Source organism: Amblyomma maculatum, chromosome 1 (assembly GCF_055883805.1).
Source record: "Amblyomma maculatum isolate TAMU_Amacu chromosome 1, ASM5588380v1, whole genome shotgun sequence".
NCBI classification, from domain to species: Eukaryota; Metazoa; Arthropoda; class Arachnida; order Ixodida; family Ixodidae; genus Amblyomma; species Amblyomma maculatum.
Window position 1 is genome coordinate 83,802,274 of NC_139344.1, and position 25,803 is coordinate 83,828,076.

The window sequence follows — 25,803 nt, forward strand, 5'->3', positions numbered from 1 at the left end:
CGGCATTGGTGGCGGCCCCGTTTTTTTAAGCAGCCATCGAAGAAAAATGAGATGGACCATATTCTAATCTCGTAGCAGTTATTCAAAAAGTATTCGAAAATTTGACAATGCATATTCAATTCAATTCGAACAGTTTTTAACGTATACTATTCGATTCGTTCGAATAAGGTGATATTATATATTTTCTATTCTAAACTTAGGGATATTTGCACCACTTTATTATTATTATTTTTTTTTTTTTCACTGGCTTATTGGGTTGAGTGGTTCAACATTGTCATTACTTTCATATTCACTTTTTGATGTTGCTGGGCCGCTTTATGCTCTCTCACTCAAGTGTCTTCCGTAGCTGATGTCTGATGCAGTTCCTGCCTTCTCTTTTCCTTCTGTCAGTATATCATCATGGCTAAACTTTAAAAAGGGCAAGGTATGTCTGGGCTTTGCTGTCTACATTCTGCATGCTTTCATTACTGTATCTACACTTATTTCTGTTCTGTCGTGTGGCTTTTTCAGCATGAGTGTGCTTGCTGTTTGCCTTTCAAGACATGGTAAAAGCAACATATCCTTGTTCTTTATTTGGTTTTGGTAATATGCAGATGCTGTTTGAAATTGTGAAAAGTTTTAACATTTTGTACACTTCATGTGCTCTTTCACGGGCACTGTTTTCATTTAATAAGCTTGAAAGAACTTTTTACTGCATGCATTTTGCAGGGTTATTGTTGTATCCTGTTCTCTTCTTGGCAGCATTTCTACATATGCTTGATTTCCTCCCTGCCTGTTAGTGGGACACATTTAAGGCTTGAAAATGTTATGCTAATAGGGCCGTTCATGTGGTGTATGTGTGTGTGTGCCATGCAAATGATTGTCTGTCTGGTATTTATTACTTGCACAACAAAGATTTTACCCGCTACAGAAAAAAAAATATGGTAGTGCCTCTTTTATTTTCATTATAAAAGAAGAGTGAATTTTGCAGACGTTTTGTGATTGCTTGGGTAGCAGCACATGTTAGAAAGCCAACAGCTATGCCTTTTCACACTTGTAGAATGAATTCTATTAGGATGTTTAGCTACCTGGTTCATAACTAAAATATGCCTTGTTCTTTTAGGCAGCAACAAAGCTTACTGTAGCACGCCATTGCTGCTACTGCTATTGACTTCAGGAAGTTTTCCATAATAATTTTTGACCATAAGTGAAAACGGCTGTTACAGCGAGCTTCTGCTTTTTATATCTTATTTGAAAGCTGCCGTTGCGGTAACATAATAAATGTGACTTGTTACTTGCAGCTTGCAGCAATCTTTTAGGAAGGATTGGTGCATTTCCGAGAATAAAAAGTGCAAAAATAGTTCTGACGGTTGCCCGGCACATTTAAAATTTGTATATCATTATGTGAATTTATGAAAAATTTCTGTTGGAAAGTTGTTGAGCACCATCAGAATCTTGAATGGCATCTTTTTTTTTTTTTTGTTATGGAATGTTAATATTTTAATGTGGCATTGTGTGTGAAGTGAAAGGGATCATAATGTTTCTCTTGTGAGAGTACAGAAAAAATTAACATTCACCGCAGTCTGCAAATAAGAAGGTGGGCTTGCTATTTACGTCAGCATGGTGAATGCTTAATTGACTGTACTATTTACAAATTTTCATTAATTAAAAGGTTTTTAGCAAGCTCTACTTCCAGTGCTCTGCTGGGAGCACTAGGTCATAGTAAGCATACTGTTCAAGAGTTTTATGGTTGCAAAGCTCACCAGCACTGAGAACTGCTTAACATCCTTGTTGAGAAAAGTCACTGCCACAAGGGACAAAATGTATATTGCTAGAAACTCTTAATAAATTAGATAATAAATTAGATTCTTAGATGCTTTATTTCTTACCGGTTTCATGCTACAGTATTCTTGATTCAGTAGTGCGCAACTTTCCTGAATTTTATTCATCGACTTAAAAACTAGTAAAGTTAGTTATTCTTTTTGCAACTGCTGGAATTACCTGTGTTGTATGCGAATAGAGGCACATACATACATACCTGCTATGACAAAGAAGGGGACCGCTTTGGGAGGACTGATGTAAATGCAGACTTGTACTAGGAGTTATATTTCAATGATGAGTGCATATGTCATTGACACTAAGGCCTGAGGCTCTAGAGCTTTTTTTTTCTCATTTCAGAAGATATCAGTGTGATGGCTTTGCTTGGAATGTAAATGAAGCATACTTGTTTCTATTACATAGGCACTGTGGGTGCTCCTGTTTATAGCAAATGTCTTTGCACATAAAAATATTGGGGCTCACTGAACTTTTTTTCTTTGTGCTATACTATAGGTGTTTGGTTGATACTATATAACACAGGCGCATGAAATCAAATGGTTTGGTTTGGTTTGGTTTGTGGGGTTTAACGTCCCAAAGCAACTCAGGCTATGAGACGCCATAGTGGAGGACTCCGGAAATTTCGACCACCTGGGGTTCTTTAGCGTGCACTGAAATCGCATAGCACACAGGCGCCTTGCTTTTCGCCTCCATCGAAAAGCGGCTGCTGAGGTCGGGATTCGATCCCGCGTCCTTTGGAACAGTAGTCGAGCGCCGTAACCACTGCGCCACCCCGGCGGGGCTGACATCAAATGCATATAGACAAGGAGAACACACCTCGCGGAATCTTACACACAGTTGACAGATCTCGCGCACAGGATTTCGCTCCATGAGCCTAGAAAGGCTTTCACTTTAAAAAGGTGAAAAAGATACATTCATGAGCGTGTTTACAATGCTACAAGCAATGCACTACATATATGAAATCAAATGCATATATGTAGTGTATTGCTTGTAGCATTGTAAACACGCTCATGAATGTATCTTTTTCACCTTTTTAAAGTGAAAGCCTTGCTAGGCTCATGGAACGAAATCCCGTGCTCGAGATCTGTCAACTGTGCGCAAGATTCCGCGAGGTGTGTTCTTGTCTAGCGTTCCTGCCACCTGCAATCCCACGTTTCAACGCTCGCCAAAGAACACCACACGACAGGTGCGATAGTATACCGTCTGAACTCGCACTCGGCGGAGAGAGTGTGAAAGATACTGCACCTTTCCTTTCCTGTAAACCAATTATAATTATATGTAGCACTGCAACGAACACCGATAAGAGGCAAACAGTGAGAGACAAATGATAGGAGAGTAACGGTAGGCTTTTGCCATTCCCCTCTTAAGAGATATGTAAGAGACCCTCTAATGTTTTTTGTGCCAGTCATTCAAATATGTGCATTTTCCAAAAAAAGCTTTAAAGTTGAAAGCGGTTGTGCCCAGAGGGTGCAGCGTATGCAGGTACGCAACAAAATACAATAGCATATGAAGTACATTAGTTAACAGTAACAGACCAAGTCACATCAAATTTTTATATGGCTTCATGTAGTCATTATTTCTTCAGTTTTTTCGGCCTTGTGGCATCTGCCATTCCACAAACCTGAATATCTGAATTTGTAATTAGCAAGTGAAAGGACAGCTTTATTAGAGGTGTGCACGAACAAAAATTTTGAGCCCAAGCCCGGCCCGACACTGAAAGGGCCTTAGCCCGGCCCGGCCCTGTGCTCAGACTTGGAGCCCAGGCCCGGCCTGAACCCGGATCATGAATCTGGCAGCGCTGAAGTTTCTTCCGTTTCCCTCTTGTGTAGCTCATCTCGCTCACCGTAAACTTTTTACAGTGGCGGCTAGGCACGCCGCAAATGCATTGTCTGAGCTGAGCAATTACAAGACGACTTTAGCAAGGTGGATGGCTTGACTATAGGAGTTATGCTCCGCTGCCAACGAGGTTATGTTGAGGCCAGGAGCAAGTCACAAAAGAGACGCGAGAAGCGACAGCTTGACATAAATCCCAAAACTGATAATGAAGCATCTGTTAACAGTGGGGGCGCGTGGTGGACAGGCAGATCGACGTCAGGTCAAAACTCAGACACTCTCGGGTTGGGAGGAAAATATTTTTTTGCATTCGAGACGCGTAGCGCACTATGGCCATATTCGCACTTTTGCAAAAGTTACCGTACTCTGGATCGGTGTGTCCTGCACGGCCCACCAGTGGCGAATATAGCTGGTCCCGGGACCAGCCTGAGCCCGAGGCAGAGGGTTTCAGAGCAGTCCGAGTCCGTGCACATCTCTACACTTTATTAACCCAGGGGCGATGTTGTCTTGTTGTTTTACAAAAACTCTGCCCTGCTGTTCGCTTTTTTTTTTTTTTTTGCTTGCTTGCTTGCTTTTGTAAGGTATGGGTGAATCGCTACATTTTATCAAAGTTTAAAACATCCTCAGCACAAGATATCATCAGGAGGGTTTACTAGGATTGCTCCCGTATTTTCCACTAGTATGATATGCCTAGAAAGCCATGATAGACATTATGTGGAACCCTGGAATGTTCATTAAAGGGCACTGAGAATAAACTGAAGCTTGCTTGTACTGACAGATTGCCGGATTTTTGTGACAAATACATTACTTTCATTGGCGGCAGAGTTTCTATAAGCTTTAAGTGGTAAAAGAAATTGAGTTGTCACCACCAGCTTGTTTTTACAAAAAAGCTATTGTGCTTTGCTCTGCTGCGGTGGCTTAGTGGTAGGGCGCTCAACTGCTGAATCTAAGGGCGCGGGATCAAATCCAGGCCGCGGTGGCCACTTTTCGATGGAGATGAAAAACAAGGTGCCCGTGTGCTGTGCAATGTCAGTGCACACTAAAGAACCCCAGATGGTCGAAATTTCCAGAGCCCTCCACTATGGCATCTCTCATAGCCTGAGTCACTTTGGGACATTAAACCCCATAACCATAGACATAGTTTCTTGTGGTTGGATCCATGAGGTTAGGCTACTCTGCCATTCACTTCCAAATGGTGGTAAGGAAACATTTTTCTATCTTCATGCCATGAGCTTAAACCAAGTGGTGGCTTAAATTCTCTCATTTGTGAACACATATCTTGTTCCTGGACAAAGGTAAGCGTAACCACAAAAAGGTGTAGAATCCATTTTTGTTGAGAGCAAAATATGAATGAAGTTGTTCTCTGTCTCTCTCTAATTTAAGCTCTAATGGTGGAGCGCATAAGTGCCAACTATGAAGTTGTACTTGCCATGAAATTTATTACATTAAATATTTTATTTTGAAAACCTTGGAAGCGTCTTACCTCACTCATACTGTGTAATATTGGTCATGCATTTTTATTTCTCGAGCCATGCAGGATTTATCCTGTTAAAACAAAATGCCGGTAATTCTAAGCTGTTCTGATGTCACACAAGAGAAAGCTTTTCGTTTTGCGGTATTTAAAAATGTGAATGCCATTCAGTAGATGCTTCATGCACTATTGAGGGGTATTGGCAGGCATGTATGAAAATATGGGTGTTAAGCAATAGTTAGCATAGAAAGGGGTGAAAGCTTGCTTGAGTGTACTAATTAAAGCTTTAAAGTCGTGCTAATTAACTGTATCCTTAGCCTAGTTCATTGTGTGATATTTTTTTGCAAATGGTGACTTTTGTAAATTCTAGTTATGAAAACTATAGGAGTCATCTTTCTATCTAAACTTTTACTGCAGGCTTTAGTTTGTCTTGAGATGAAGTTCTTGCACAAAACGTATTTAAGAATTGTGAGTGGCTTGATAAAAAAAAAAAAGACCATTTTTTTTTTTTTTTGAGTTTATGTAAATTTTACTTTGGTTTGTTTGCTTCACTTTGAGTTTTTCCTGTTTTTTGTTTCTCCTTTGTTTCTGTTCAGTTTGCAAAGCCTTGAACTTCCTCTGACTGAGTGCCTTGAACCGTTTGAAACTTGCTGCGACTGCAACTGCAGTACACAGTTGCGAGCTTACCGCTTGAACTTTGAAGAGCTGCCGACATCAGATGATGAAATTTTGACCCTGTCTGGCATCAGTGATGATGACATCGTTACTGAAAAGGTATCGCAAAACTTTGGAGCTGTTTCTGTTTTTGCCTTAGGCTCAATGTGATAACACAGTCTTAGCCAGCTTTAATGTGCAGAAGGCTCCCATTTAGTTTTCCATTGAGTTTGGCAAATTTCATTCAAGCAGCCTCTGAGTAAGAGACAGGACAATGTAGACACAGTCTGCTTCATTCAGTTTTTTATTTTCCTGTTTAAGGATTGATTTTGAGAAAACGTGGCAGGCAGCAGCTAAAAGTGCATTGCTTGCTATTAACACCTGGCTTGCCATACAGCTTGGTTAGCCTGCTGAAATTAACTGATATTAATCACAAAAGAGAAGTGCTTCTCAGACATTCCTTCAACATTCTGAGTAAATTAGAATGCAATTTTTGTAAAAGTTTCGTGCTGCTGCCATAGTGCTGCCTGGTTTGCATTGTCTGTTTCAGCAACTTTTTCTTTTTTTATTTTGTACAGTAGGCTCGTTCTAAGAGCAACACGTTAAAGGAACATGAAAGCTAATTAAAATTGTTGCTGAGATTGGAGGGCTAATATTTATCTCGCTTGACAACAGTGAACATATTGGCCTTGTCATGAGGAGATGATGGCAAGAAGAGCATTTAGCTTCTCACTGCCAAGAGAGTGACATGGCTTCTCTGCAATACTTTTTTCTTTGGTCGCCTCTGTGATGGTTAGCCACTGATATGCAAACCAATCTGTTGCCAGTCTTAACTGATACCCCTGTCGCACGGCCACTTTTAAAGGCTATTGAGTCAAAGATTCTCAAATGCTATTGAACTCGAGGGAGTTGTGCCACTGCTACACAGCGAACTCAGTTGCCGTCAAGAGATTCCAACGTCGCACACTGAGGTGAAGTGGCACCATCATTGCCCCCAATAATTTTGCAGGTATGCAGGCAATCAGCCTGCAATTTCAACCTCAAAATTTTGCAAATAATGTTGTTAGTCATTTCTTTAATGTTCAGTATTAAAATTAATTTCGTTGTTTTGTAGAAGCTGTATGGCATCCACGCACATTTGAGGTTCAGGAAGATGGCGTTGCTTGTTTTTGTGGCACTGGCAACAATGGTATTGCATTTCCAGCAGAGCTTTGAAGCCTGTACTGTCTTCTTTTCTGGAAAATAAGTTGTTTATGCTGAAACGTCATAATTTTTCAGCAATTGTACTGCTCCGATTTCATTTTTGTGCACATTACTACGAACGATCTGCACTCGACAGTGCACACTTCCACAGTTCGAAGGCTTTTCACTTAATGGCCATTGAAACCACCCATGTAGCACTGCCTAAAATGCCCTTGAGTCAACGGCAGTTCAAGGGCCTTCAATATGACTGTTGTCACAAATGAATAACCAACTTGCCCAAGCTGCTTTCCTGGAAAATGTCTGTGATAGGAGTATAATGTGACAAGGGTATAACATTGCCCTCTCACTCGCTGAGAAATTTCTAAGTGCCTTCATGTTCCTTGAAGAGGTGAACTGAAAAATTCCAGTATCAGCTGGATCTTGTGTTACTGGCGGAGGTTCTGGGGTAGTGTTCTCATTTGTATCATTTTGCCAACAGCTTGGGGAGGCATGTTATGAACCTCTTAATTAGTGTGCCTTTAGCGTCATCCCTGTGGCATGTCTACACATCCAATATTTTTCAGCACTCGTGCCCATAGGGGTGTTACTGTGAAATGTAGAAACAATGCTAATCGCCTCGAAACCTGCATTATCACACTGGTCCTTCAGGGAATAGTCTGATAAAATAAACACTACATAGCAGAAACAATTGGCAAATGCAGATGTACTCACTTGCTACTTGCTTCCAGCACATATGTAAAAACTGTAGATCACTTCAGAGCCCCTTTTTTATGCAAAAAAGTATCCTTTGTAATAAAGGTAAATAAGGGTTTCTTTTTTTTTTAGCTTATTGCCTACCTGCCCCCCCCCCCCCCCCCCCCCCCACCTTTGGCTGAAGGTTATTCAACATATTTGTGGGCTGGAACTCGGTTATCGAATGTTTTGGCACAAAATTAGTCATTCAAATTTGGCTTTTGTCAGTGTCGTTATCTTTTATTACGTTTGAACTTTTGCAGTACGAATAGCTTGACATTGCCAAACTTGCAACTATTTTATAATTATTTTGTAGCTTGCCAGTACGCATTTAGAACAGAACAATATTTCAACCTTGGAAGTTCGCCTATCTATGGATGCGCAGTTGCCCGCACATAGTTACAAAAGTGAACTTGTGGGGACCACACTGTCTTACTGCAGTGGCATGAGTGGTGCGGCTGCAGGCGATCGCAGGCTCTTTATCTAAACACAGCCTCGCATGCATGTGTGCTTCCAGCAGACTGCACTAGCTCACATGCATATTGCGGTTTTATTGCACTGCAAGGCCTTTCCTTGGCCCCCTTTTTTGTTTGTTTGTTTGCTTGCTCGCTAGCACTGTAATGAGCACCACTGCATGGAATCATCTGAGGTTGGGAGATTATCTAGCTGGAAAGCACATACAAAGCATTATTGTTTTGTCACATGTATTTATAGTATATATATATATATATATATATATATATATATATATATATATATATATATATATATATATATATATATATATATATATTTATTTGCAGTAACCTTGTTAAAACACTTCTGCGGTTTTTAAACATGTGGGAGTTTGACTTAATCGAGCCTCTCATCATAGGAGTGTATTGTGCTTGAATCCATTAGCTTAAAAATTAAAAACACACAGCACCCTAATAAAGTAATTCCTGAGGCAAGTAGGGCAACATTGGATTTCAGATGACTTGAGGAACAGACTGGTAACAAGCATTTGGTTTTCTAACATGCTTGCAGCCACTCAGGCATTGCATAATCAAGATGTTGATGCGTGCATAAGTATGGTGAAGGTAAGTGTTGGGACTAAACAGCAACTGTACTCTCTAAAAGCAGTGTTAGCATCAGTCTGACTCCTCCTAAGGAGCATTAGCTAGGTGGGGAGCGGAAGTTTCTTCAGTACCATTCGAAGGTTACAATAAGAGGTCGTTGACCAGCATTGGACTTGGCTGAGGTGATGGGAGACGTGGAGAAGAAAAGCAGAGAAGTTGGCCTGAAGGGTGTTTCAGTTGGATAACTTGAATTAATGGTGAATCTATGTTTTCATGCAGCTGGCCTTTCACCAAGAGGATGCCTTGGAACTGGAAGAAGAGGCCAAAATGCAACAGTCAGATGCTGCTGAGGTTCCCCCAGCTTCCGTGGGCCAAAGGGTTGTCATGCGTTCACGGCTTTCCAAGGAGGACAACTGGACCGGGGCTGATCACAGTTCCTGGGCCCTGTGCGTTGATTCTACCTAAAGCTCTAGCAGAATGTTTGTTTGCCCAATTGGAAAGCATGCGCTTTTTCTTTTCTTTCTATACTGCAGTGCGGGAGAGGAGGAAATTCTAAATGTGACCAAGCTGCAGTGTGAAGGGCATCTACCCAGCTGTGAGTGCCACTGTTCCTACAAGTGGCTTTTTTGTCACGCATTTTGCATTTAGTACATTTCTTTCCTGGTCAGCAAGCCTTCCATCTGTGAGAAGAAATCTCTGCAAAGCCACCTATGCATTGCCACTCCTTGTAATTTATCTGCACTGAGTGCCTTGAATCCCGGAGCCCATTTATCCTTGTGTACAGTTTGCAGAAACTGTACACAAGGATAAATGGTTATAATTCTGTTATTCCCTGAAAATGGTTATAATTACATTATGGTGATTCAGCACTAGCTTGTGACTGTCACTATCTTAATGAAGAGCTCTGTCCTCTCTCATCCTTTAAAGAATTTATGTTCGACCCTTCCTTCTCATATACTGGCCTTAACTTGAAGATTATTTTTATACTTTCGTGCACATGTTTAAAATGTGCAATCCTATTTCAACTTGTACTTGTAGAGCCCTGGCAATTCAGATCAGGCAGAGGCTGAACTTCAGCGCTTATAATAAGCCCTTTAAATGCTTGATTTTCACGGCATATCGACAAGCTTCTTTTTTTTATGACAAATAGTACTTCATTGGTTGTTTTTAACAGGCACAAAAACAAGCTCAACACACTTGAGAAGATTTCAGCAGTTGAATTTCTCAGAACAGTTTACCACCATCAAGTATGCAAAGTTTTTTTTATGAATTTAAACATCACACTACAATTATTGTCATAGTTGTTGCAAAAGCTCCACTCTGTCAATTACGAGCCCCATTTCAGGGCACCCCTTGGTGGAGGTGTCAATCAATAGTTCAGTCCAAAAGAATTGATTGTCGTGAGATGGGCAAATTTGAACTTTGAATTCTTGTGGATTGCAGACAAGGTTTACAGGTTAAACTATTGTTCTACATAGCATGCAATTAAGAAATTTAACATTAGCAAGGCTCAGCATGGTGCTGCATAGTAGGCAGCATCATTGTGGAAGAGGGTTAATGCTTCCTCTGGTGGAGTGTAAAGCCACATTCAGACTACGTGCGCTTCCATCGTAAGTATCGTATTTATCGCAGTGCGCATAGCGGCTGAAACTCCCGTTTACGTAGCTTGCGACCGCGCATGTTCACACTGGTCTGTTCGGTAAGATACATTCTTTACGACTGGCCAATCACTGCTCTCAACATGGCGCCAGATAGCAAATTGCTGATAGCGGAGGTCGGGGCTCTTCAAGCTCAAAATGAGCTTATCATCTTGTTAGCAATAGAGCAAAAAAAAAAGAGATGCGAAAAAAAAGACTGGACACACAAATAAAATACAAAAAAGAACAATGGGTATACTAACAATTAACCACTCGATTACAAATACACTTCTCGTTTCGCACGCATACGTTCGCACAGTTTTCAAACTTCCGCTCACTCCTTCGCACATTTCTTCACGCGCCCGCTCTCATTGCCGACGCACCGCGCACTCCTGCTCGGTGTCCCATGATCGCACTCTCTCGCATGGACATTGTATTCGCTGCGCACTAGGCTCATTCCAAAAGAAAACGCCACAACCAAAACAAGGTAAACACGGACGGCACGGCGCCAGCCACCGCGGCGCCGACTCGTCGGAGGCACGCTGCAGGGGAGGTTGTTAGTTTACATGTTCCAAAGGCGCTTACGTGTGGTTCAGGGTTTACACAGCCGCTGCCCAGGCGGGAATTCCCGGCACAATAAGTCAGCCGCTAACAATCGTCTGTGCGCTCAACCTACGTAGATGACGAATACTGGAAGAATATGGGTTTGTCAAATCTTCGATAGCAGATGCCTGTCCGCATGGTCCAACAGTGGTCTTGCACGCCAGCTTCCGTCCTCGCGCTTCCCCAATACTGTTCTGCAAACGCAACACTCGGTCAAAAAAGCAAAGCAGCTTTTTTTTTTTTTTTTTTTTTTTTTTTTTTTTTTTTTTTTTTTTTTTTTTTTTCCCAACAACCCCCGCTCGCACGTAGTTCCGGCGTGCGGTCTGCCTGCATCCCTGCTTGCGATTTTACCAGTGCCCCGGAACTATCTTGGAGACGGGCCAGGGTGGTGACTCAAAGGTCGTACTACTGACTCCAAATAATGAGCCAGGGGGCGCGGCAGACACGGAAACATCCGCGGAACCTCGTCCCCCCCTTAGAAGATGCTGTTTTCTTTTTCTCTTTTACGGTGAGCTTCTTTCAAACTTTGATGAATCCACCCCAGCTCCGTTCTGCGGCCCCATCGGCCTTTCGCTGCAGGCCAACTATTCCCCCACTTGTCAGCGGAGCCGATGGGCTGCGAGAATGCACTGGGATGAAGCGGGCATCCCTTGCCTTCATAACCTCACTTTTCTAAACTAAAGGAAGCATTTGCTTGTTGAGAGCTTGTTCACACATGAAAAAAACGGATTGAAAAACCACTTACTGTTTTGACTCAGCGTACTGGCAATTTGCAGCCAGGCATCGTTTTGCACTTCTCTCTGTGCGATTTCAGCTACTGGTAGTAGAGAGCCGGCCTCTGCCGAACTTTTTTCATGAGAGGCTGATAATTCCACAGCGAAGAAGATTCCGCACTGCACATGATCAAGCTGCGCACAGACACAATCACTGACACAACACCAATAACACCGGTGAGCCGAGACACTGCAGCAGAGTAGGGAGCGTTGGCTGATGTCGCCTATTAGCTGGTTCGTGCGCGAAATCTGGGGGGACCGGAAGTTCTGTGACCGGAAAGAGAAAACCGAAACGGCTGTGCGCATTGGTCGCACGTAACAGACGTATCTGTGTTAGTCGTAAAAGTCGCGGGTCTTCCGACATTTACCCCCACGCTGGCTGGCTGCGGACGTTGCGCATCTTACGATCAATGCGACAGCAGTCTGAACAGAAACATTACGTTTTTTGCGCTTACGCTTACAATTGATACAAATTATACGTGTGTTGCGCACATTGTCTGAATGCGGCTTAAGGCGTATGGCTGATTATTTTGTGCTTTGGAAAGAGGAAAAAAAAAAAAGAGAGAGCACGTAGCAAGAAATTGATTGCTTTTTCGTGCTTTGGAGAGAAAACCGAGGCATTGCATTCACTTGTGGAGACAGTTTGGCTTGTTTAAGTGAGGCAGCAAATGCAGAGCATTTTTGGTGGGTTTTGAAGTTAATCAAACATGCTTTCTTTTACCTGTCATTTTGTTATGGACTATTTGTTGTAACCAAGTTCTGTTACATTTGCATTCCTGATGCGTTCGATTTGCAATGTTGTCATGCATTTTCTTATGAAAATCACAAGACTGGATTTTCATAAAGGAACTCAACGAACTTGGCTGTCTGTTTATGATCACACCTGCTGCGATGGCTCAGTGGCTTTGGCGTCCAGATGCCGATTCCAAGGTTGTAGGTTTGATCTCAGTCATGGCAGCCGCATTTCTGTGGTGGCAAAATGCAAAATCGGCCGTGTGCTGTGCAATGTCGCTGCACATCGCATATCTCCAGGTGGTCGAAAATATTCTAGAGTTCTCCACTATGGCGTCCCTCATGCATATTGTCTCGCTTTGGGATGTTAAACCCCTATAGCATGTCATTAGTTAATGGGAGTAGCATTAGAGCTCAGTCAATCAAGGAAACATGCTGGTTTTTGGAATAGTACCTGAAAATGGGCCATATGGATTATGTTATGTTGGATGATTTTTAACTGATTGCAGATTTGTATTTTAAAAACTGCTAGAGATGCCTCAGTGCATTTTGTGCAGGTGGGTTTTGCAGCAAGGCGGCCATTACGTATGTTTTAAATTTTAACGATTGGGCAGATATCTAACTGAAATTATTATTATTATTATTATTTATTTTATGGGCCAATATTATATTGCGAAATTGAAGGCTTTAGCGTAAAAAGTGAGTCTTTTTATAAAATTTTCTTTTTCAGCAACATAGCTCAAACGTTAAAAATATGCATCTGGGAATTCGTTGAGTTGGCTTTCACGCATTGCATATTTATAGAATGGCCTCCTGTACATGGTATTGTCAGCAAAAGTGTTAGCTACGTAGCTCAAAATATTAAACGTTCAAAATACACATATGGAAATTTGTTGAGTTGGCTTTCACACATTACACATTTATAAAATGGCGTCCTGCACGTAGTATTGCGAGCAAAACCGTTAACTTCTTCTGTATCATCAAATACATAAACCGCGTCTGACGCATAAATAATACAGTCGAACCCGGATATATCGAACTGGAAGGGGATCGCGAAATAGTTCGATATATCAATAATTCGATATGCACAAATCGGCTTGGGACGGCACTTACGATGCGAAAAAACGATACTGTATTTGTCACGTGGTCAACTCACTCGCATAGTGAACCCACCCTCCACTTTCGCACTCGAGAATTTGGAAGAAAAAAAAGCGTTAAGGCCAGCTCGCTCACATGCAAGCGATTAAATCTCAGTGACGAGCGGCAGTGACAGGGCAAAAAATTTCCAACTTGTTGGAACTGCGTCCCTCTGCCATACGAGCCACCACGGCAGCTCAAAATAAGGTTTCTGTGTTGCCACAGCAGAAATCACCAGCGTTATCGCTTGCATGTCGTCTCATCCACAGCTCATTTCTTGGCAGCGTGCCAAGATGCTGCGAAGCGATAACATCGTGGCGTGTTTATCTTTTGATAGCTCCTGCTGGTGGTGGGGAGCGAACTTGGCAGAGTGCCCGTGATGGCTGGTTCGATTTATCACGCCGCACTTGGGGCGGGCGTAGTCTACTGCCACAAAATCATTGGAAAGCGTGATAAAGCTGCAAACACTGTTTGAAGCGAAAAAGGCTAAAAGCCGGTGTCATGATCGCAGCTGACCGCGTGCTTTCGTTGATTCATACATGCTAGGATAAACGACTCCCGCAAAAAAAAAAAAAAATGCTTCATAACGTCATATCTTGCGCTACGCCGCGCGTACAGCACAATGATAAGAACAAACGACTGTCACAAAAAAAAAAAAAAGATAGATCTGCCGCTTAACTTCCGCTGGCGCCATAGCCACATCAGCTGCCGCGCGCAGAGAGTTCGCAACACACACTGGAGAAAGCGTCCGACGTTCTGTCTGAAAACGGGCTGAGCTGGCTTGGCGCATGCGTAGCGCGTGCTACTGCGAACGAAGGTTGGGAGAGAGGAAGGAGAGAGAGCTCGGCAAAAGAACGGGCACACCCTTGTGCTTCGCTGTATCGCATTTTTCCCCTCTCGTTCCCACCGGTTCTCACTGGTTCATTCACGCACATGGCTTGCAAACGTGACATGCTGACGCGCGGGAAACGATAACCGCAGATGTGTGCGCCTTTGGGGAATGGGCACGGCGCTGCCCTAGCCGAACTGTCCCCTCTCATTCCTTCCGCGCGTGGCTTGGAAACGTTGCGCGGCAAATGGCCGAGGGTGATGCGATCATTTTTGGGAAAGGCACACTTTCCTGTGCGTGGTGCGGAGTTCGATATATCGAACGACCGGTGAAATTGAGTTCGATATATGACGCGGCTTTCCTATACTTTTACATGGGGTTTTCAAGGGGATAGTCCGCGAGTTCGATATAACCAAAATTCGATATATCCAGGTTCGACTGTACAAGCATTGCGATTTTTAAAATATATGCATTTTCGGATATTGCAAGCCTTATTGATAATGGTTATCAAGGAAATTTAAAACGGGGACCTACCTTTGATGCTGACGGTCTTCAGTTTTGCAATATAGTATTGTGTCTTGAAGTCAAAAATAAAGAAGTTTAGGCATTTAGCCTTCCATATTTTTAATCATATTGTGCGAGCATTGACTGTCTGATGCTGCTGTGCTTTTAAGGCGAAGGAAAGGACGCAGCATCGTAAGAGCAAGGACATAGTCACAATTCCTGCTGCTGCAGGCAGCATTATCTGGTAGTCTGTTCTGATTAATGCAAAGCAATCGTTTCCAGTATCAGTTCTACGAATCATAGCCCAGGACTAATCTAATAGGAGATTGGTGGGAAAGGTGCTTGTTTTGTAGTGAATGCAAATTTGACTGATGGTGATGTGGATGTGAGCTTTTACGAGATCTCTATATCTCAAAGTCGCACATGTTAATTTTTCTCCATGATGAAACTGCTGCACCCAGTTTCAGATGAAACTATGCAGTGTGCAGTTATGTGATGTGTGAGAGAATTGCATCTACAGTGACTTTGAGTAAGCTGTGTGCAGTTCGTATTCAATACGTCCTGTAATCAACTACCATACCATGGCACTGCGCCAGCACTTGACCTCTGTTACATTCTTCACTGTGATAGTTTCAGGAAGATTTGAGAAAAATCATGAAATTTCTTTTTAAAAAGACCAAAATGCATTTGCTTTTGCCTACAGTTGAGCACGAAACACTAACCATTTATGGCTCACTGCTGGTCAGGACTACCTTTCCTGTTTTATTGCTACCTTGCACTTGCTGGTTGTGGACTAGGCCATACAGTTTTCACACACTGGTTGAATCTGACCTTCTACAGTGCTTGTATATCGGTTGTGGGAATTAATGAAACATATGTCCATGCTGCTCAATTACAGTATCCTGCTGCATGAAACAAGGTTCATGTGTGGCAGTTGCATTGTTTGCCAGGTTTTTCTTTTTCTCTTCACTAGTGTTTACTATTTTTTTCTGGTAAGTATAGTTGTTAAGCAAAACTAGTAGTCGCTGCTGTCAGGCTATGACTTGCATTCACAAATCGCAGGCCCCCAGTTTCATGCCAAGACATGGGAGAAAGAACGGGAACGCCTAAATAGCAGCCCACATTCTTCACTGGACCTGGAGTGGGAGAATGAAGTCGGTAAGGACATCCGAGGCTCCACAGTATCGCCTTTTATTTTTTTGACCTTCTATAATATTTGCAAACTTGATGTGTGAAGTGGTGGGAGGGCTGCGCCAGTAGCACCAAATTACTATTTGAGTAACCCAGAGCCAAGGAAAATACAAAATCTGCTGCCAAATGTGCACAGGCCTAATGTGGTGACAGTCATCTCTGGTTCCTTCACCCAATGTGAGGAGACTGATGGAATCCAGCCCCGTCTTGTTTTGCTTTGTAATCTTTTGCTGCCCGCTCTTCGTACACAGTGCGCACGTGTTCTGCAAATCTGCTTCAGCGGCACGGCCAACACTTTCTCATAAGACGCAGTGAATGCACATTAAAAAAAATTGCTTTTAAGGCTCAAGTGATACATTTGGGTTCATGCCAGACTAATTGTGTTTTTGTTCAGCCCTCTCATGTGTACCTGAGCTCGATGTAAGGCCGTGAGTCTCAGATATACTTCATACTGATAGATCAGTTGCAGGGACCTGAATCGAGGTCGCCGTAACAGCACTGTCAACATCTGAGCTTTCTGGTTATTTGTACAGTAGAAGCACATAATGTGAACTTTCAGCTTAGAAAGTGGGTTCGTATAAATGTAATGTGTACCATTACCACACTTCTTCGCTCACATGAGCTTCAATCATATGGCGCAATAAGGTTTGTACCAAGTCTGTTTGCCACAAACACTTGAGTAAGCAGCCAAGTGTGTGGGAAACACTGCAGCACCAAATTCGTCAGTGAGGAAAATAGAATTTCGAATGTGTAACAAAGTGCTCAACAGTCTCAACAGACAGGATAGAACTGGTAAAGATATCAAAGCTAATCAATAAGCGTAAAGTGGCCAACATAAGGAAGTATAACACGGGGAACATAGAGCATGCTCTAATAAATGGGGGTAGCCTTAAAGTGGTGGAGGGGAAATTGGGCATAGGCAAAAATCAGATGTATATGTTAAAGGTATACTGAACAAATATCCAAGAATATTCAGAAAGCACCACAATTGCATTCCTAAGACACGAACGATTACACTAGTACAGACACATAATTCGGGTTAGTTTTCAGCGGATGGCTGTATTTTGGACGTTTTCTGAGCTGCCGCCGGGTCAGAGGTAGCGCACTCCCGACTGTAAGCCAGCGGGTGTGACGTCGCAGCTACCCTCAACAACGTCATGGCCTGCGATCTCGCCGCCACCACCCCTGCATCTGAAGTTGGTTGGCCGGCTACACGCACTGTTAGTTCCCCCGCGTCGTGCCGTGCACAATGCTGCGAAGTGTGGAATGCTGCACACGAGGGAGGTCAAGGGGGACGCGTACGGAGGGCGCGTGTTGCGTACAATTGTTTGCGCGGTGGGAGGGAACAATGAATTGTGCGCAGGAACACGAGCAACAAAAAAGAAAAAAGAAAAAAAAAACGTCCATTCCTGCGCTTTGTGAGTGCCACGGTGGAAAGCAAAAGTGAACAGGTGCGACCGGCCCCGATGGGAATAGTTGGGACGTGCTATCCGGTTTCGTCAGAGCTTTCACAGGAGGTGCGGTGATAGGTGCGGTGATTTGAGAAATATTCATTAAAATACATACTTTCCGCTCATTTCTGTTCATAAAGTGGATTGTTTTGGTCACTCCCAATGCAATAGCTACCATCTGTGCTGGAAATCTTGGTGGCAATTTTTTTATTCAGTATACCTTTAAGGGATAAAGCGGGCAAGGTCAGCGCAAATATGGACAGAATAGTCAAAGTAGCTGAGGAGTTCTGTACTGATCGATACAGTAGCGAAAATAGCCAGGACAATAACGAGATAGGCAGTGGTGAAAAGCAGCCAGATGATCTGCCAGTGAGGAAGGACGAGGTTAAGAAAGTTAAAACTACGAAAAGGGGGAAGGCAGCTGAGGAGGATCAGGTAACTACAGGTTTGTTGAAGGACGGCGGGGATATCGGGCTAGAAAAACTGGCCACTGTGTATACACAATGCCTGGTGTCATCAATGGTACCGGAATCATGGAAGAATCCAAATGTTATCTTAATTCATAAGAAAGGGGACGCTAAGCACTTCAAAATAACAGACCAATCAGCTTACTATCTGTTACATATAAGGCGTTTACTAAGGTAATTGCTAACAGAATCAGGACAATCTTACTTCAATCAAGCAAAAGATCCAAGCAGGTTTTCTGAAAGGGTACTGTACTATCGATCATATCCATACCATCAACCAGGTGATAAAAAAATGCTCGAAATATAGCCAGCCCTTATACGTAGCATTCATTGATTATGAAAAAGCATTTGTCTCAGTAGAAACCTCGGCAGTCATACAGGCATCGCAAAATCAGTGTAGATGAGCTGTATGAGGAAGTACTGGAAGATATATATAGTGGCTGCACAGCAACCATAGTTCTGCATAAAGTAACAAAATTCCCATAAAGAAAGGTGCTAGGCAAAGAGATGATCCCTCCAGTACTATTCACAGCTTGCCTAGAGGAAGTATTCAGAGACTTGGAATGGGAGCAGTTAGTGATAAGGGTTGATGGAGACTAACTACCTCAGTAATCTGCGATTGGCTGATAACATTGCCTTGCTAAGTAACTCGGGGGATGAACTGCAAAGAATGGTTGATACCTAGACAGGAATAGCAGAAAGGTAAGCTCGAAAATCAAAATGCAGAAGACTAAGGTAATATTCAACAGCCTCGAGAAGGAACAGCAGTTCATAATAGGTAGCGAAGCACTGGAAGTGGTAGGCGAATATGTCTACTTAGGACAGGTAGTAACCGCAGATCCAGACCATGAAAGGAAAACAACTAGGAGAATAAGATTGGGATGGAGCATATTTGGCAAGTATTCATAGATTATGACTAGCAACTTACCGGTATCACTAAAAAGGAAAGTATACAGCAGTTGCGTCTTACCTGTACTTACCTACGGGGCTAAAACTTGGAGGCTAGCGAAAAGGGTTCTATTTAAGCTGAGGACAACGCAGAGGGCTATGGAAAGAAAAATGGTAGGGGTAACATTAAGAGATAGGAAGCGTGCAGAGTGGGTCAGAGAAATAACTTAAGTTACTGACATTCTGTTGGAAATCAAGAAGATGAAATGGGCATGGGCAGGACATGTAGTGCAAGGAGAGGGTAACTGATGGTCGCTTAGGGTAACAAACTGGATTCCAAGGGAACGAAAGCATAGCAGGGTGCGGCAGAAAATTAGGTGGGCGGATGAGGTTAAGAAGTTTGCAGGGGTCAAGTGGATGCAGCTAGCGCAGGACCGGATTAATTGGAGAAATATGGAAGAGGCCTTTGCCCTGCAGTTGGTGTAGTCTGGCTGATGATGATAATGATGAACAAAGTACCTTATCACAAGAGACGTGGCCATGTTGAACTGCAAGAAACCTGCGCTATGATGGCGATGTCCTGGTCGCGCACCTGCTGCATTAGCATGAGTGATGAAGCAAAGTGGCTGTACTCATCTCGAAACAATTCTTTGACCAGTGGCCTGTTTATTCATTTTGGCTTCTTTTTCTAGCTGAATTCCTTCAATTGAAGTGCATTTCAGACTTAACATTGCGATACAGGAGCGCAGCCATGTGACCATTGTAAATTTTGTGGACATTATTCAAGTTCTGAAAAAGAAGCAAGGCCTGAGCAGTATTGAAAGAAATGTAACTGGTATGGTTGTTTGTCAATGTTCTCTGCTACTTTTGGGCAGAGAAACTTGCGCTAATGTTAACAGTGCAAAATTTTGCTTTTTTTTTTTTTTGCAAGTAAATAAGTAAGTAAATTTGGATGCATTGAAAAAAGGATGCAGACCTGACTAAGACAGCTGCCTAGAATTCTGCAGCATTTAAATGCTGGTTGCCATTTTTTTTAAACCATTTTAAATGATTTTTAAATTGAATGGCAAAATTAACTGGTTTTAAAGGGAACTGGCCAAAATATGTCTTGAGATTATGGTGGAGATGAAAAGCTCTTGCCTGATATAGTACAGATCAAGCACTACAATATCGAAGAAAAGAGGCTTTACAATTTTAATTTGCCATTGAAAATCGCATAAAAACACCCGAGGCGCTACTTAGCGGAGAAACCCTAGTACTTTCAGTGTAGCCCCCCAAGTGACTACATGTTGGTAAAATATAGCTGATTTTCGTAACTGCACATTGTTCTTTTTTCATTGAGGAGTGCTTGCCATAATTTATTATGTTTTGCGCTCTCTCCAGTGCGTCCTTAAATAAGAACCACCCCTGCTTATGCACCGCGAGAGGTATGCTTTCAGGTTTTGCCACTAGATGGCGCCACAGTGTTTGCAATGTCATGAATGAAGCAATGACAGTGCCCACTAAAACTTTCATCCACGAGGGCTTGCATTATTGTGCTGCAACAGCAATGAGTGTGAAACTGAAAAGATGTTGCTCTACGCAAAAATGTCTGATTAATGTCTGGTGAATGTAAGTTATATTTGTTTTTGGTACGTCTTTTTTGTCGACCACCAGTCATCATCGCAGTCGCTGCTCATGGTTTCCAGCATCGAACTACATAAAAACGGGCGCACGCATTGATCGAAAAATCCCTGGTAAAAATTTTCTGCAGCATTTCTAGCGAAACCGTTATGGAATTGAACATTTCAGACATCAATCTTTCCACTGCGGTGAAAAAAAATTCCAGTGTTCTGTCCCTTTAAAATTAAAAAGCATTGAATTTTATTTTGCCGCATAGCTTGCTTCAAAATGCTTTTAGCCATTCCCATGAGTTTTGAGGAAAGAAATTGTGTGTGTGTGTGTGTGTGTGTGTGTGTGTGTGTGTGTGTGTGTGTGTGTGTGTGTGTGTGTGTGTGTGTGTGTGTGTGTGTGTGTGTGTGTGTGTGTGTGTGTGTGTGTGTGTGTGTGCGCGTGCGCGCGTGTGTGTGGGGTAGGGGTTCAGAAGCTTTTAATTTCTATCGATTTGTCGAAGAATTTTCAGGGTCGGTTTGGTTACGAACCCCATGTATTGTTTGTGAGGATTTGAGGCTCCGTATTGGATGGTTTCCTCTTGTAATGACCACATGCTCGTCTGCAGGGCTAGGCTTTTCAGTGGAGGCAAGCTAGTTGTGGCTCTTTGATGCAGTCAGGACGGTCTACTGGCTGTCATAGAAGTGCTCTAGTCTGGATATGTGCTGAGCTTGCAGTCAACATAGTGTGTCTTGCTGTGCATGATGAGCAGCTGCTCCCGAAACATTGAAGCCCAGTGCCAAGCTTGGCGTGGGTTTGGTGGCCATCACTAGCGTAGCACAATGGAGAGCTTCATACTATTTCCCCCATAGACTGAGCAGCAACTAAACGAACAGTGCACGCCATGCGATTCAGCTTTTCACTAGATCATTGGTAGGTGCTAGTGTCTAGAAGTTGTTTGGCTGGATCGCAAGCTCCCTGTGCCACTTATGCCAGCCTGAAACAATGCCAGCATCACTCCTTGACTCATTATCATTACTCAGAAGTGTCTCTCGTATTAGAATCATCGGTGGTTAACTGCTCAAGTGACTATATATTCTAATATTCCTTTGCTTATATAGTGCATTCTTATTTCAACAGCCAAGTTGGCCAACTGGTTTTAATAGTGTGGCTGAAATTGTAGTAGTGTGCAGATCAACTTCTCAGTTGTCTTTTGTGCTTCCTCTTTCTGCCTGCCAAAGGGTTGACACCACCACAGCAGTGTGCATCTGCTGCAGATGATGACTTTGTGTACGTCCCGGGTGCGGACACGTGTAGCAACCACTCCACTCCACTCTCAAATGAAAATGACCTTGAATGGGATGGGGACCTCTCAAGGTATGTTATATCTGCACTGTAGGTTAGAAAAACTGCATGGTGTGATTGTGAAAAGGAAGGTGTATTCCATGTTTGTTTTCTTTGGGGAATTAAGTTTCTCACTCGTTTAGTTCTTTTTGTGCTGGACATGAGGTAACACATGTAAAGGCAGAAGTGCTTGACGAGTATGCTTATTTGCATTTAGTATTTCTGAAATACTGTGAGCACAATGTTTAAGGCTTGAAGTCGGTTCAAATGATGTAAGTGCAGAAACAAACGGTCAGTGCAGAATGCAAAACAAAATCTCTTGACATCGTAGGGTAACGATTAAGCTACTACTGCAGGGATTACAGTTACAAATGTTTAGATATATGTTGTGGTGATGCCTTGCTTTGTTCATTTGTAATGAAGCTAAATACGACTAAGGCGCCACTTCTGTGCGTCAAAATTTTAAGTCCCGTCAGTTGGAACAAAGTAATCTGCATATTCCGTGGGAAGCCTCCCGCACGTTAACGCTAGCCGTTCTTCGGGCGGCAGCGGTCGCCATGCTGCTGCTTGTTTGTTTTGCTGCCATTGCCGAAATGTGCTTTGTATTGTGACAATCTCACCGTCTAGACTAATTTTCTTTATTAACCAGTAATTAGCCTAAGCCTTGATACATTCTAAACATTAGGAAAAGGTGTATACTATGTCTTTTAAATATGGAGCAGAGAAATTAAAAAAGAAATTAATGTCTTGATTTGGACCTCTCTTCTTAGTAAATATTAGAAGATTTTACAGACCTGTTGCTAATTTTGTAGTCGTGCTAGCTTTCCATGGGCGAACAGTACATGAAAAACATATAAACTATGATAAAACGAAAACTACAAAAGCTATCACTGTGGAACTTTATACCTGACTGTTAGGGCCATTTCAAACCTCTGTGAAAATGTTATCCCTCTGAGTCTAAAAATAGAAATGTTCACCTTTGATGTTCACTTCCCCCATTAAACACTTATGTGGGGAGCCACTGGAATTGCCACTGGAAACTTAAGGAAGCTGAAGGGGGAAAAGGCTCCAGTGCCATTTTTTTCTCCTTGAAGGCCCTATACTGATGAGTGGCCAGAAATTTATAACCACAGGCATAAGATGAAAAAGGATATGGACCAGATAAAGAGCAAAAATGTGCTGCTCGTTAACATGGCCTCTTAACCAATGGCACTTAAGTGCATTTGAATCCATCAAGTCAAAAGCTTTTAGTCAAACTTGACGTTCAGTTAGGAAGTGTAGAACAGAGCATCCTGTTTGCTGCCACCCTGTTCCAAATTGTTGCTCAGGTCAGCTGGCGTTAATATGCAAAAGTGTGCGCAGTTATTCGATTTAAAAAGTATTGCTGTTGCCATCGCCGTAACCCAAATAGAGAGCAACGTGTTGTAAGAAATATGCACGTGTGTCCGCATCAGAATTATGCCATAACTGTTTATTGTGCAGCATTCAGGGTGGTGTCATATCACTTCTTTTCCCATTTAGCATTTATCTGCCAGTCGAATTGGAAGCCAGCTGGTGACAGGGATTCAAATTGACGACAGATGTGCCTCCAAATGTATGCTGCTAATTGTTAAGTGTCCTCTGAGAAGTGAGACAGATAGTGTGCCTTCCTTCCCCCAGAAGCCAAACCATCTAAAGACTTTTAACACTTTGCCAAGCTCCGTGCCAGTCTTTGGGTGCCAAACATTTGCACAGTGGAAACGTGGTGTTAAAGGTGCTATCACGTCTACTCTTAAGGCGAAGAGCTTAAGTGTCCTAATCTTTTTAAACGTCTGTGCATATTTTTGCTGTTTGTCTTAGCTTGTCAGAGCTGCACGTAGCCAGCAAAGCATTGAATATTGAATTGATAGGAATGAAATTGGATATTTTTTTTTATTTTTTTTTTATTTTATTTTTTTTTTTTTTTATTTATTTATTTCAGTACCCTCAGGGCCCAAAGGCATTACAGAGGGGAGTGGGGGTACAATAAAAGAAAAAAAAAAGGAAAAGAACAGCAATCAGTATTAAAACAAATTTGAACAGTAGTATGGTTGAAACACATAAGCAAGTTACAGCAAAATAAGAATACAAATTATTAGCTATTGACATAGACGTATGAGCGAATTGTATAAGCACACAAAATATACCACGTGAGCCAAACAAACAATTTTACTAGCAGGCAGGAAACAAAGTTGCTGAAATATACCATCATACACGTAATCAGCAGCACGATTCGGGGGGAAAAAGAGAAAAAAAGTTTATAAAAACAGCAGATGAACTAAAAACAATAAACAAATGGCAGTGTGGGACAATTCAATGTTCTATGTTAACATCAGATTAGCTAAAGCAGATTTAAACGCAGAATGGTCATTCACTTCAACAACCGATGGGGGAAGGCGATTCCATTGTGCCGATGTGCTGGGGATGAATGAGTTGTAGAAGTGATTTGTTTGGCACGAAGGAATACCAACCTTATGACGGTGATCGATCCGAGCAGACATGTAGCAAGGAGGCGTAATGAATTTTCTCTTAAGGATGGGGTTATTATAGTAGATCTTATGAAATAGACAAAGACGGAATATATTTCTACGTTGAGACAGTAGTGGCAGTGATAAGCTTGATTTCATAGCAGTGACACTAGAATTACGATGATAGTTAGAGAGAATGAAACGGGCCGCACGGTTCTGAATAGATTCGAGTTCATAGATTAGTGTCTCTTGATAAGGGTCCCAGATGGATGAAGCATACTCCAGTTTACTACGAACCAACGATTTGTAAAGGAGCAATTTTACGGAACTGGAGGAAAGACTGAAGTTACGACGTATGTAGCCTAGCATGCGATTAGCGTTGTTGGTTGTGTGATCTATATGAGCCTTCCAGTTAAGATTATGGGAAATAAATACACCTAAATATTTATAACAAGGCACAGACTCAAGGCTACTATTATTAAGAAGGTATGAGGGTAATAAAGTGTTTAGTTGGTAATAGAAAATTGCAGTTATCAAAAATGTTTGACCCTAGAAACAGACTCAAAAACATAATTAGAATTTTCCAAAACTCTGCTTTTATTGCTCCAAAGTTGCTCCAAAATGCTTGAAGCCTCCACCCCTGACTGCTGAGCCAACGCAGCAGAGAGACATATCGGCCAACAGTGTGCTTATAAATAAAAAACAGTCAGGCTCCCTTTGTTAAAATTTGTCTCACTTTTATTATAGGATGGCAGCCTTTATTGCAGTAGGGCAGTGTGAGAGGAAAGTTAAACAAACACAGATGAATATGAATATGAAGTGGCTATTGCTTTTATGCCAATTTCTGCAGTGTCCAGATTGGAGGTTTTGACATGGAAACAGAACAGCTGATCTCCGAAATCGAGCAGATGACTGCAGATGCACTGAAAGAACCATCAGGTGCTTCCAGATGACCGTCTGTGCTCTTTCTAGACCGACGTGTCTGATAGGGACCGTGTTCTGTATTCTTCTGTGTGTATGTGTGTATGCGTGTGCATGGTTGTGCATGGGCAACAACAAGTACTACTTCCTGTCACTCTTATGTTCATCCCCTCTCGCTGTAAGATTACTGCTATACTGTGGTTGTACTGTTCACAGGAGCATGGCTGGCAACACTGTGCCTGTCTAGCATGTTGGGTCCAAAGTTTTACAAGCTAGCCCAACACAGTGTAATTTGCAAATATCAACTAGGATGTCACAATTTGGAGATGCACACGTGTTACATGGAGCCTCGAAGTTGGTTGCCCTGAACTGTATTGCACTATTTGTGCCAGCTCTGTGTGATTCAGCCGTTGATCGGTTAATTGGTGGCATGAGCTATTTGCAGTGTCTCCTCGTCGTAATGAATGGCCAGAACGAAAACGAA

The 25,803-nt window shown here is 42.4% G+C and overlaps 1 protein-coding gene across 5 annotated transcripts in view; it reads left to right on the forward strand.

The window, feature by feature from the left end:
* LOC146202982 (uncharacterized) overlaps positions 1-25,803 on the forward strand; it is a 28,245-nt gene extending 2,442 nt beyond the window's left edge. For 2 of the 5 annotated variants that reach the window (XM_084588468.1, XM_084588469.1), the window contains exons 5-12: positions 391-424; positions 511-545; positions 5,716-5,893; positions 9,046-9,212; positions 9,300-9,361; positions 16,044-16,139; positions 21,810-21,945; positions 25,249-25,803. In XM_084588468.1, the coding sequence (XP_084444594.1) occupies positions 391-424; positions 511-545; positions 5,716-5,893; positions 9,046-9,212; positions 9,300-9,361; positions 16,044-16,139; positions 21,810-21,945; positions 25,249-25,351 (811 nt within the window). In that variant the 3' untranslated portion in view covers positions 25,352-25,803. The remainder of the gene's footprint in view (positions 1-390; positions 425-510; positions 546-5,715; positions 5,894-9,045; positions 9,213-9,299; positions 9,362-16,043; positions 16,140-21,809; positions 21,946-25,248) is intronic. The other 3 variants (XM_084588471.1, XM_084588472.1, XM_084588473.1) reach the window with 2 other exon arrangements.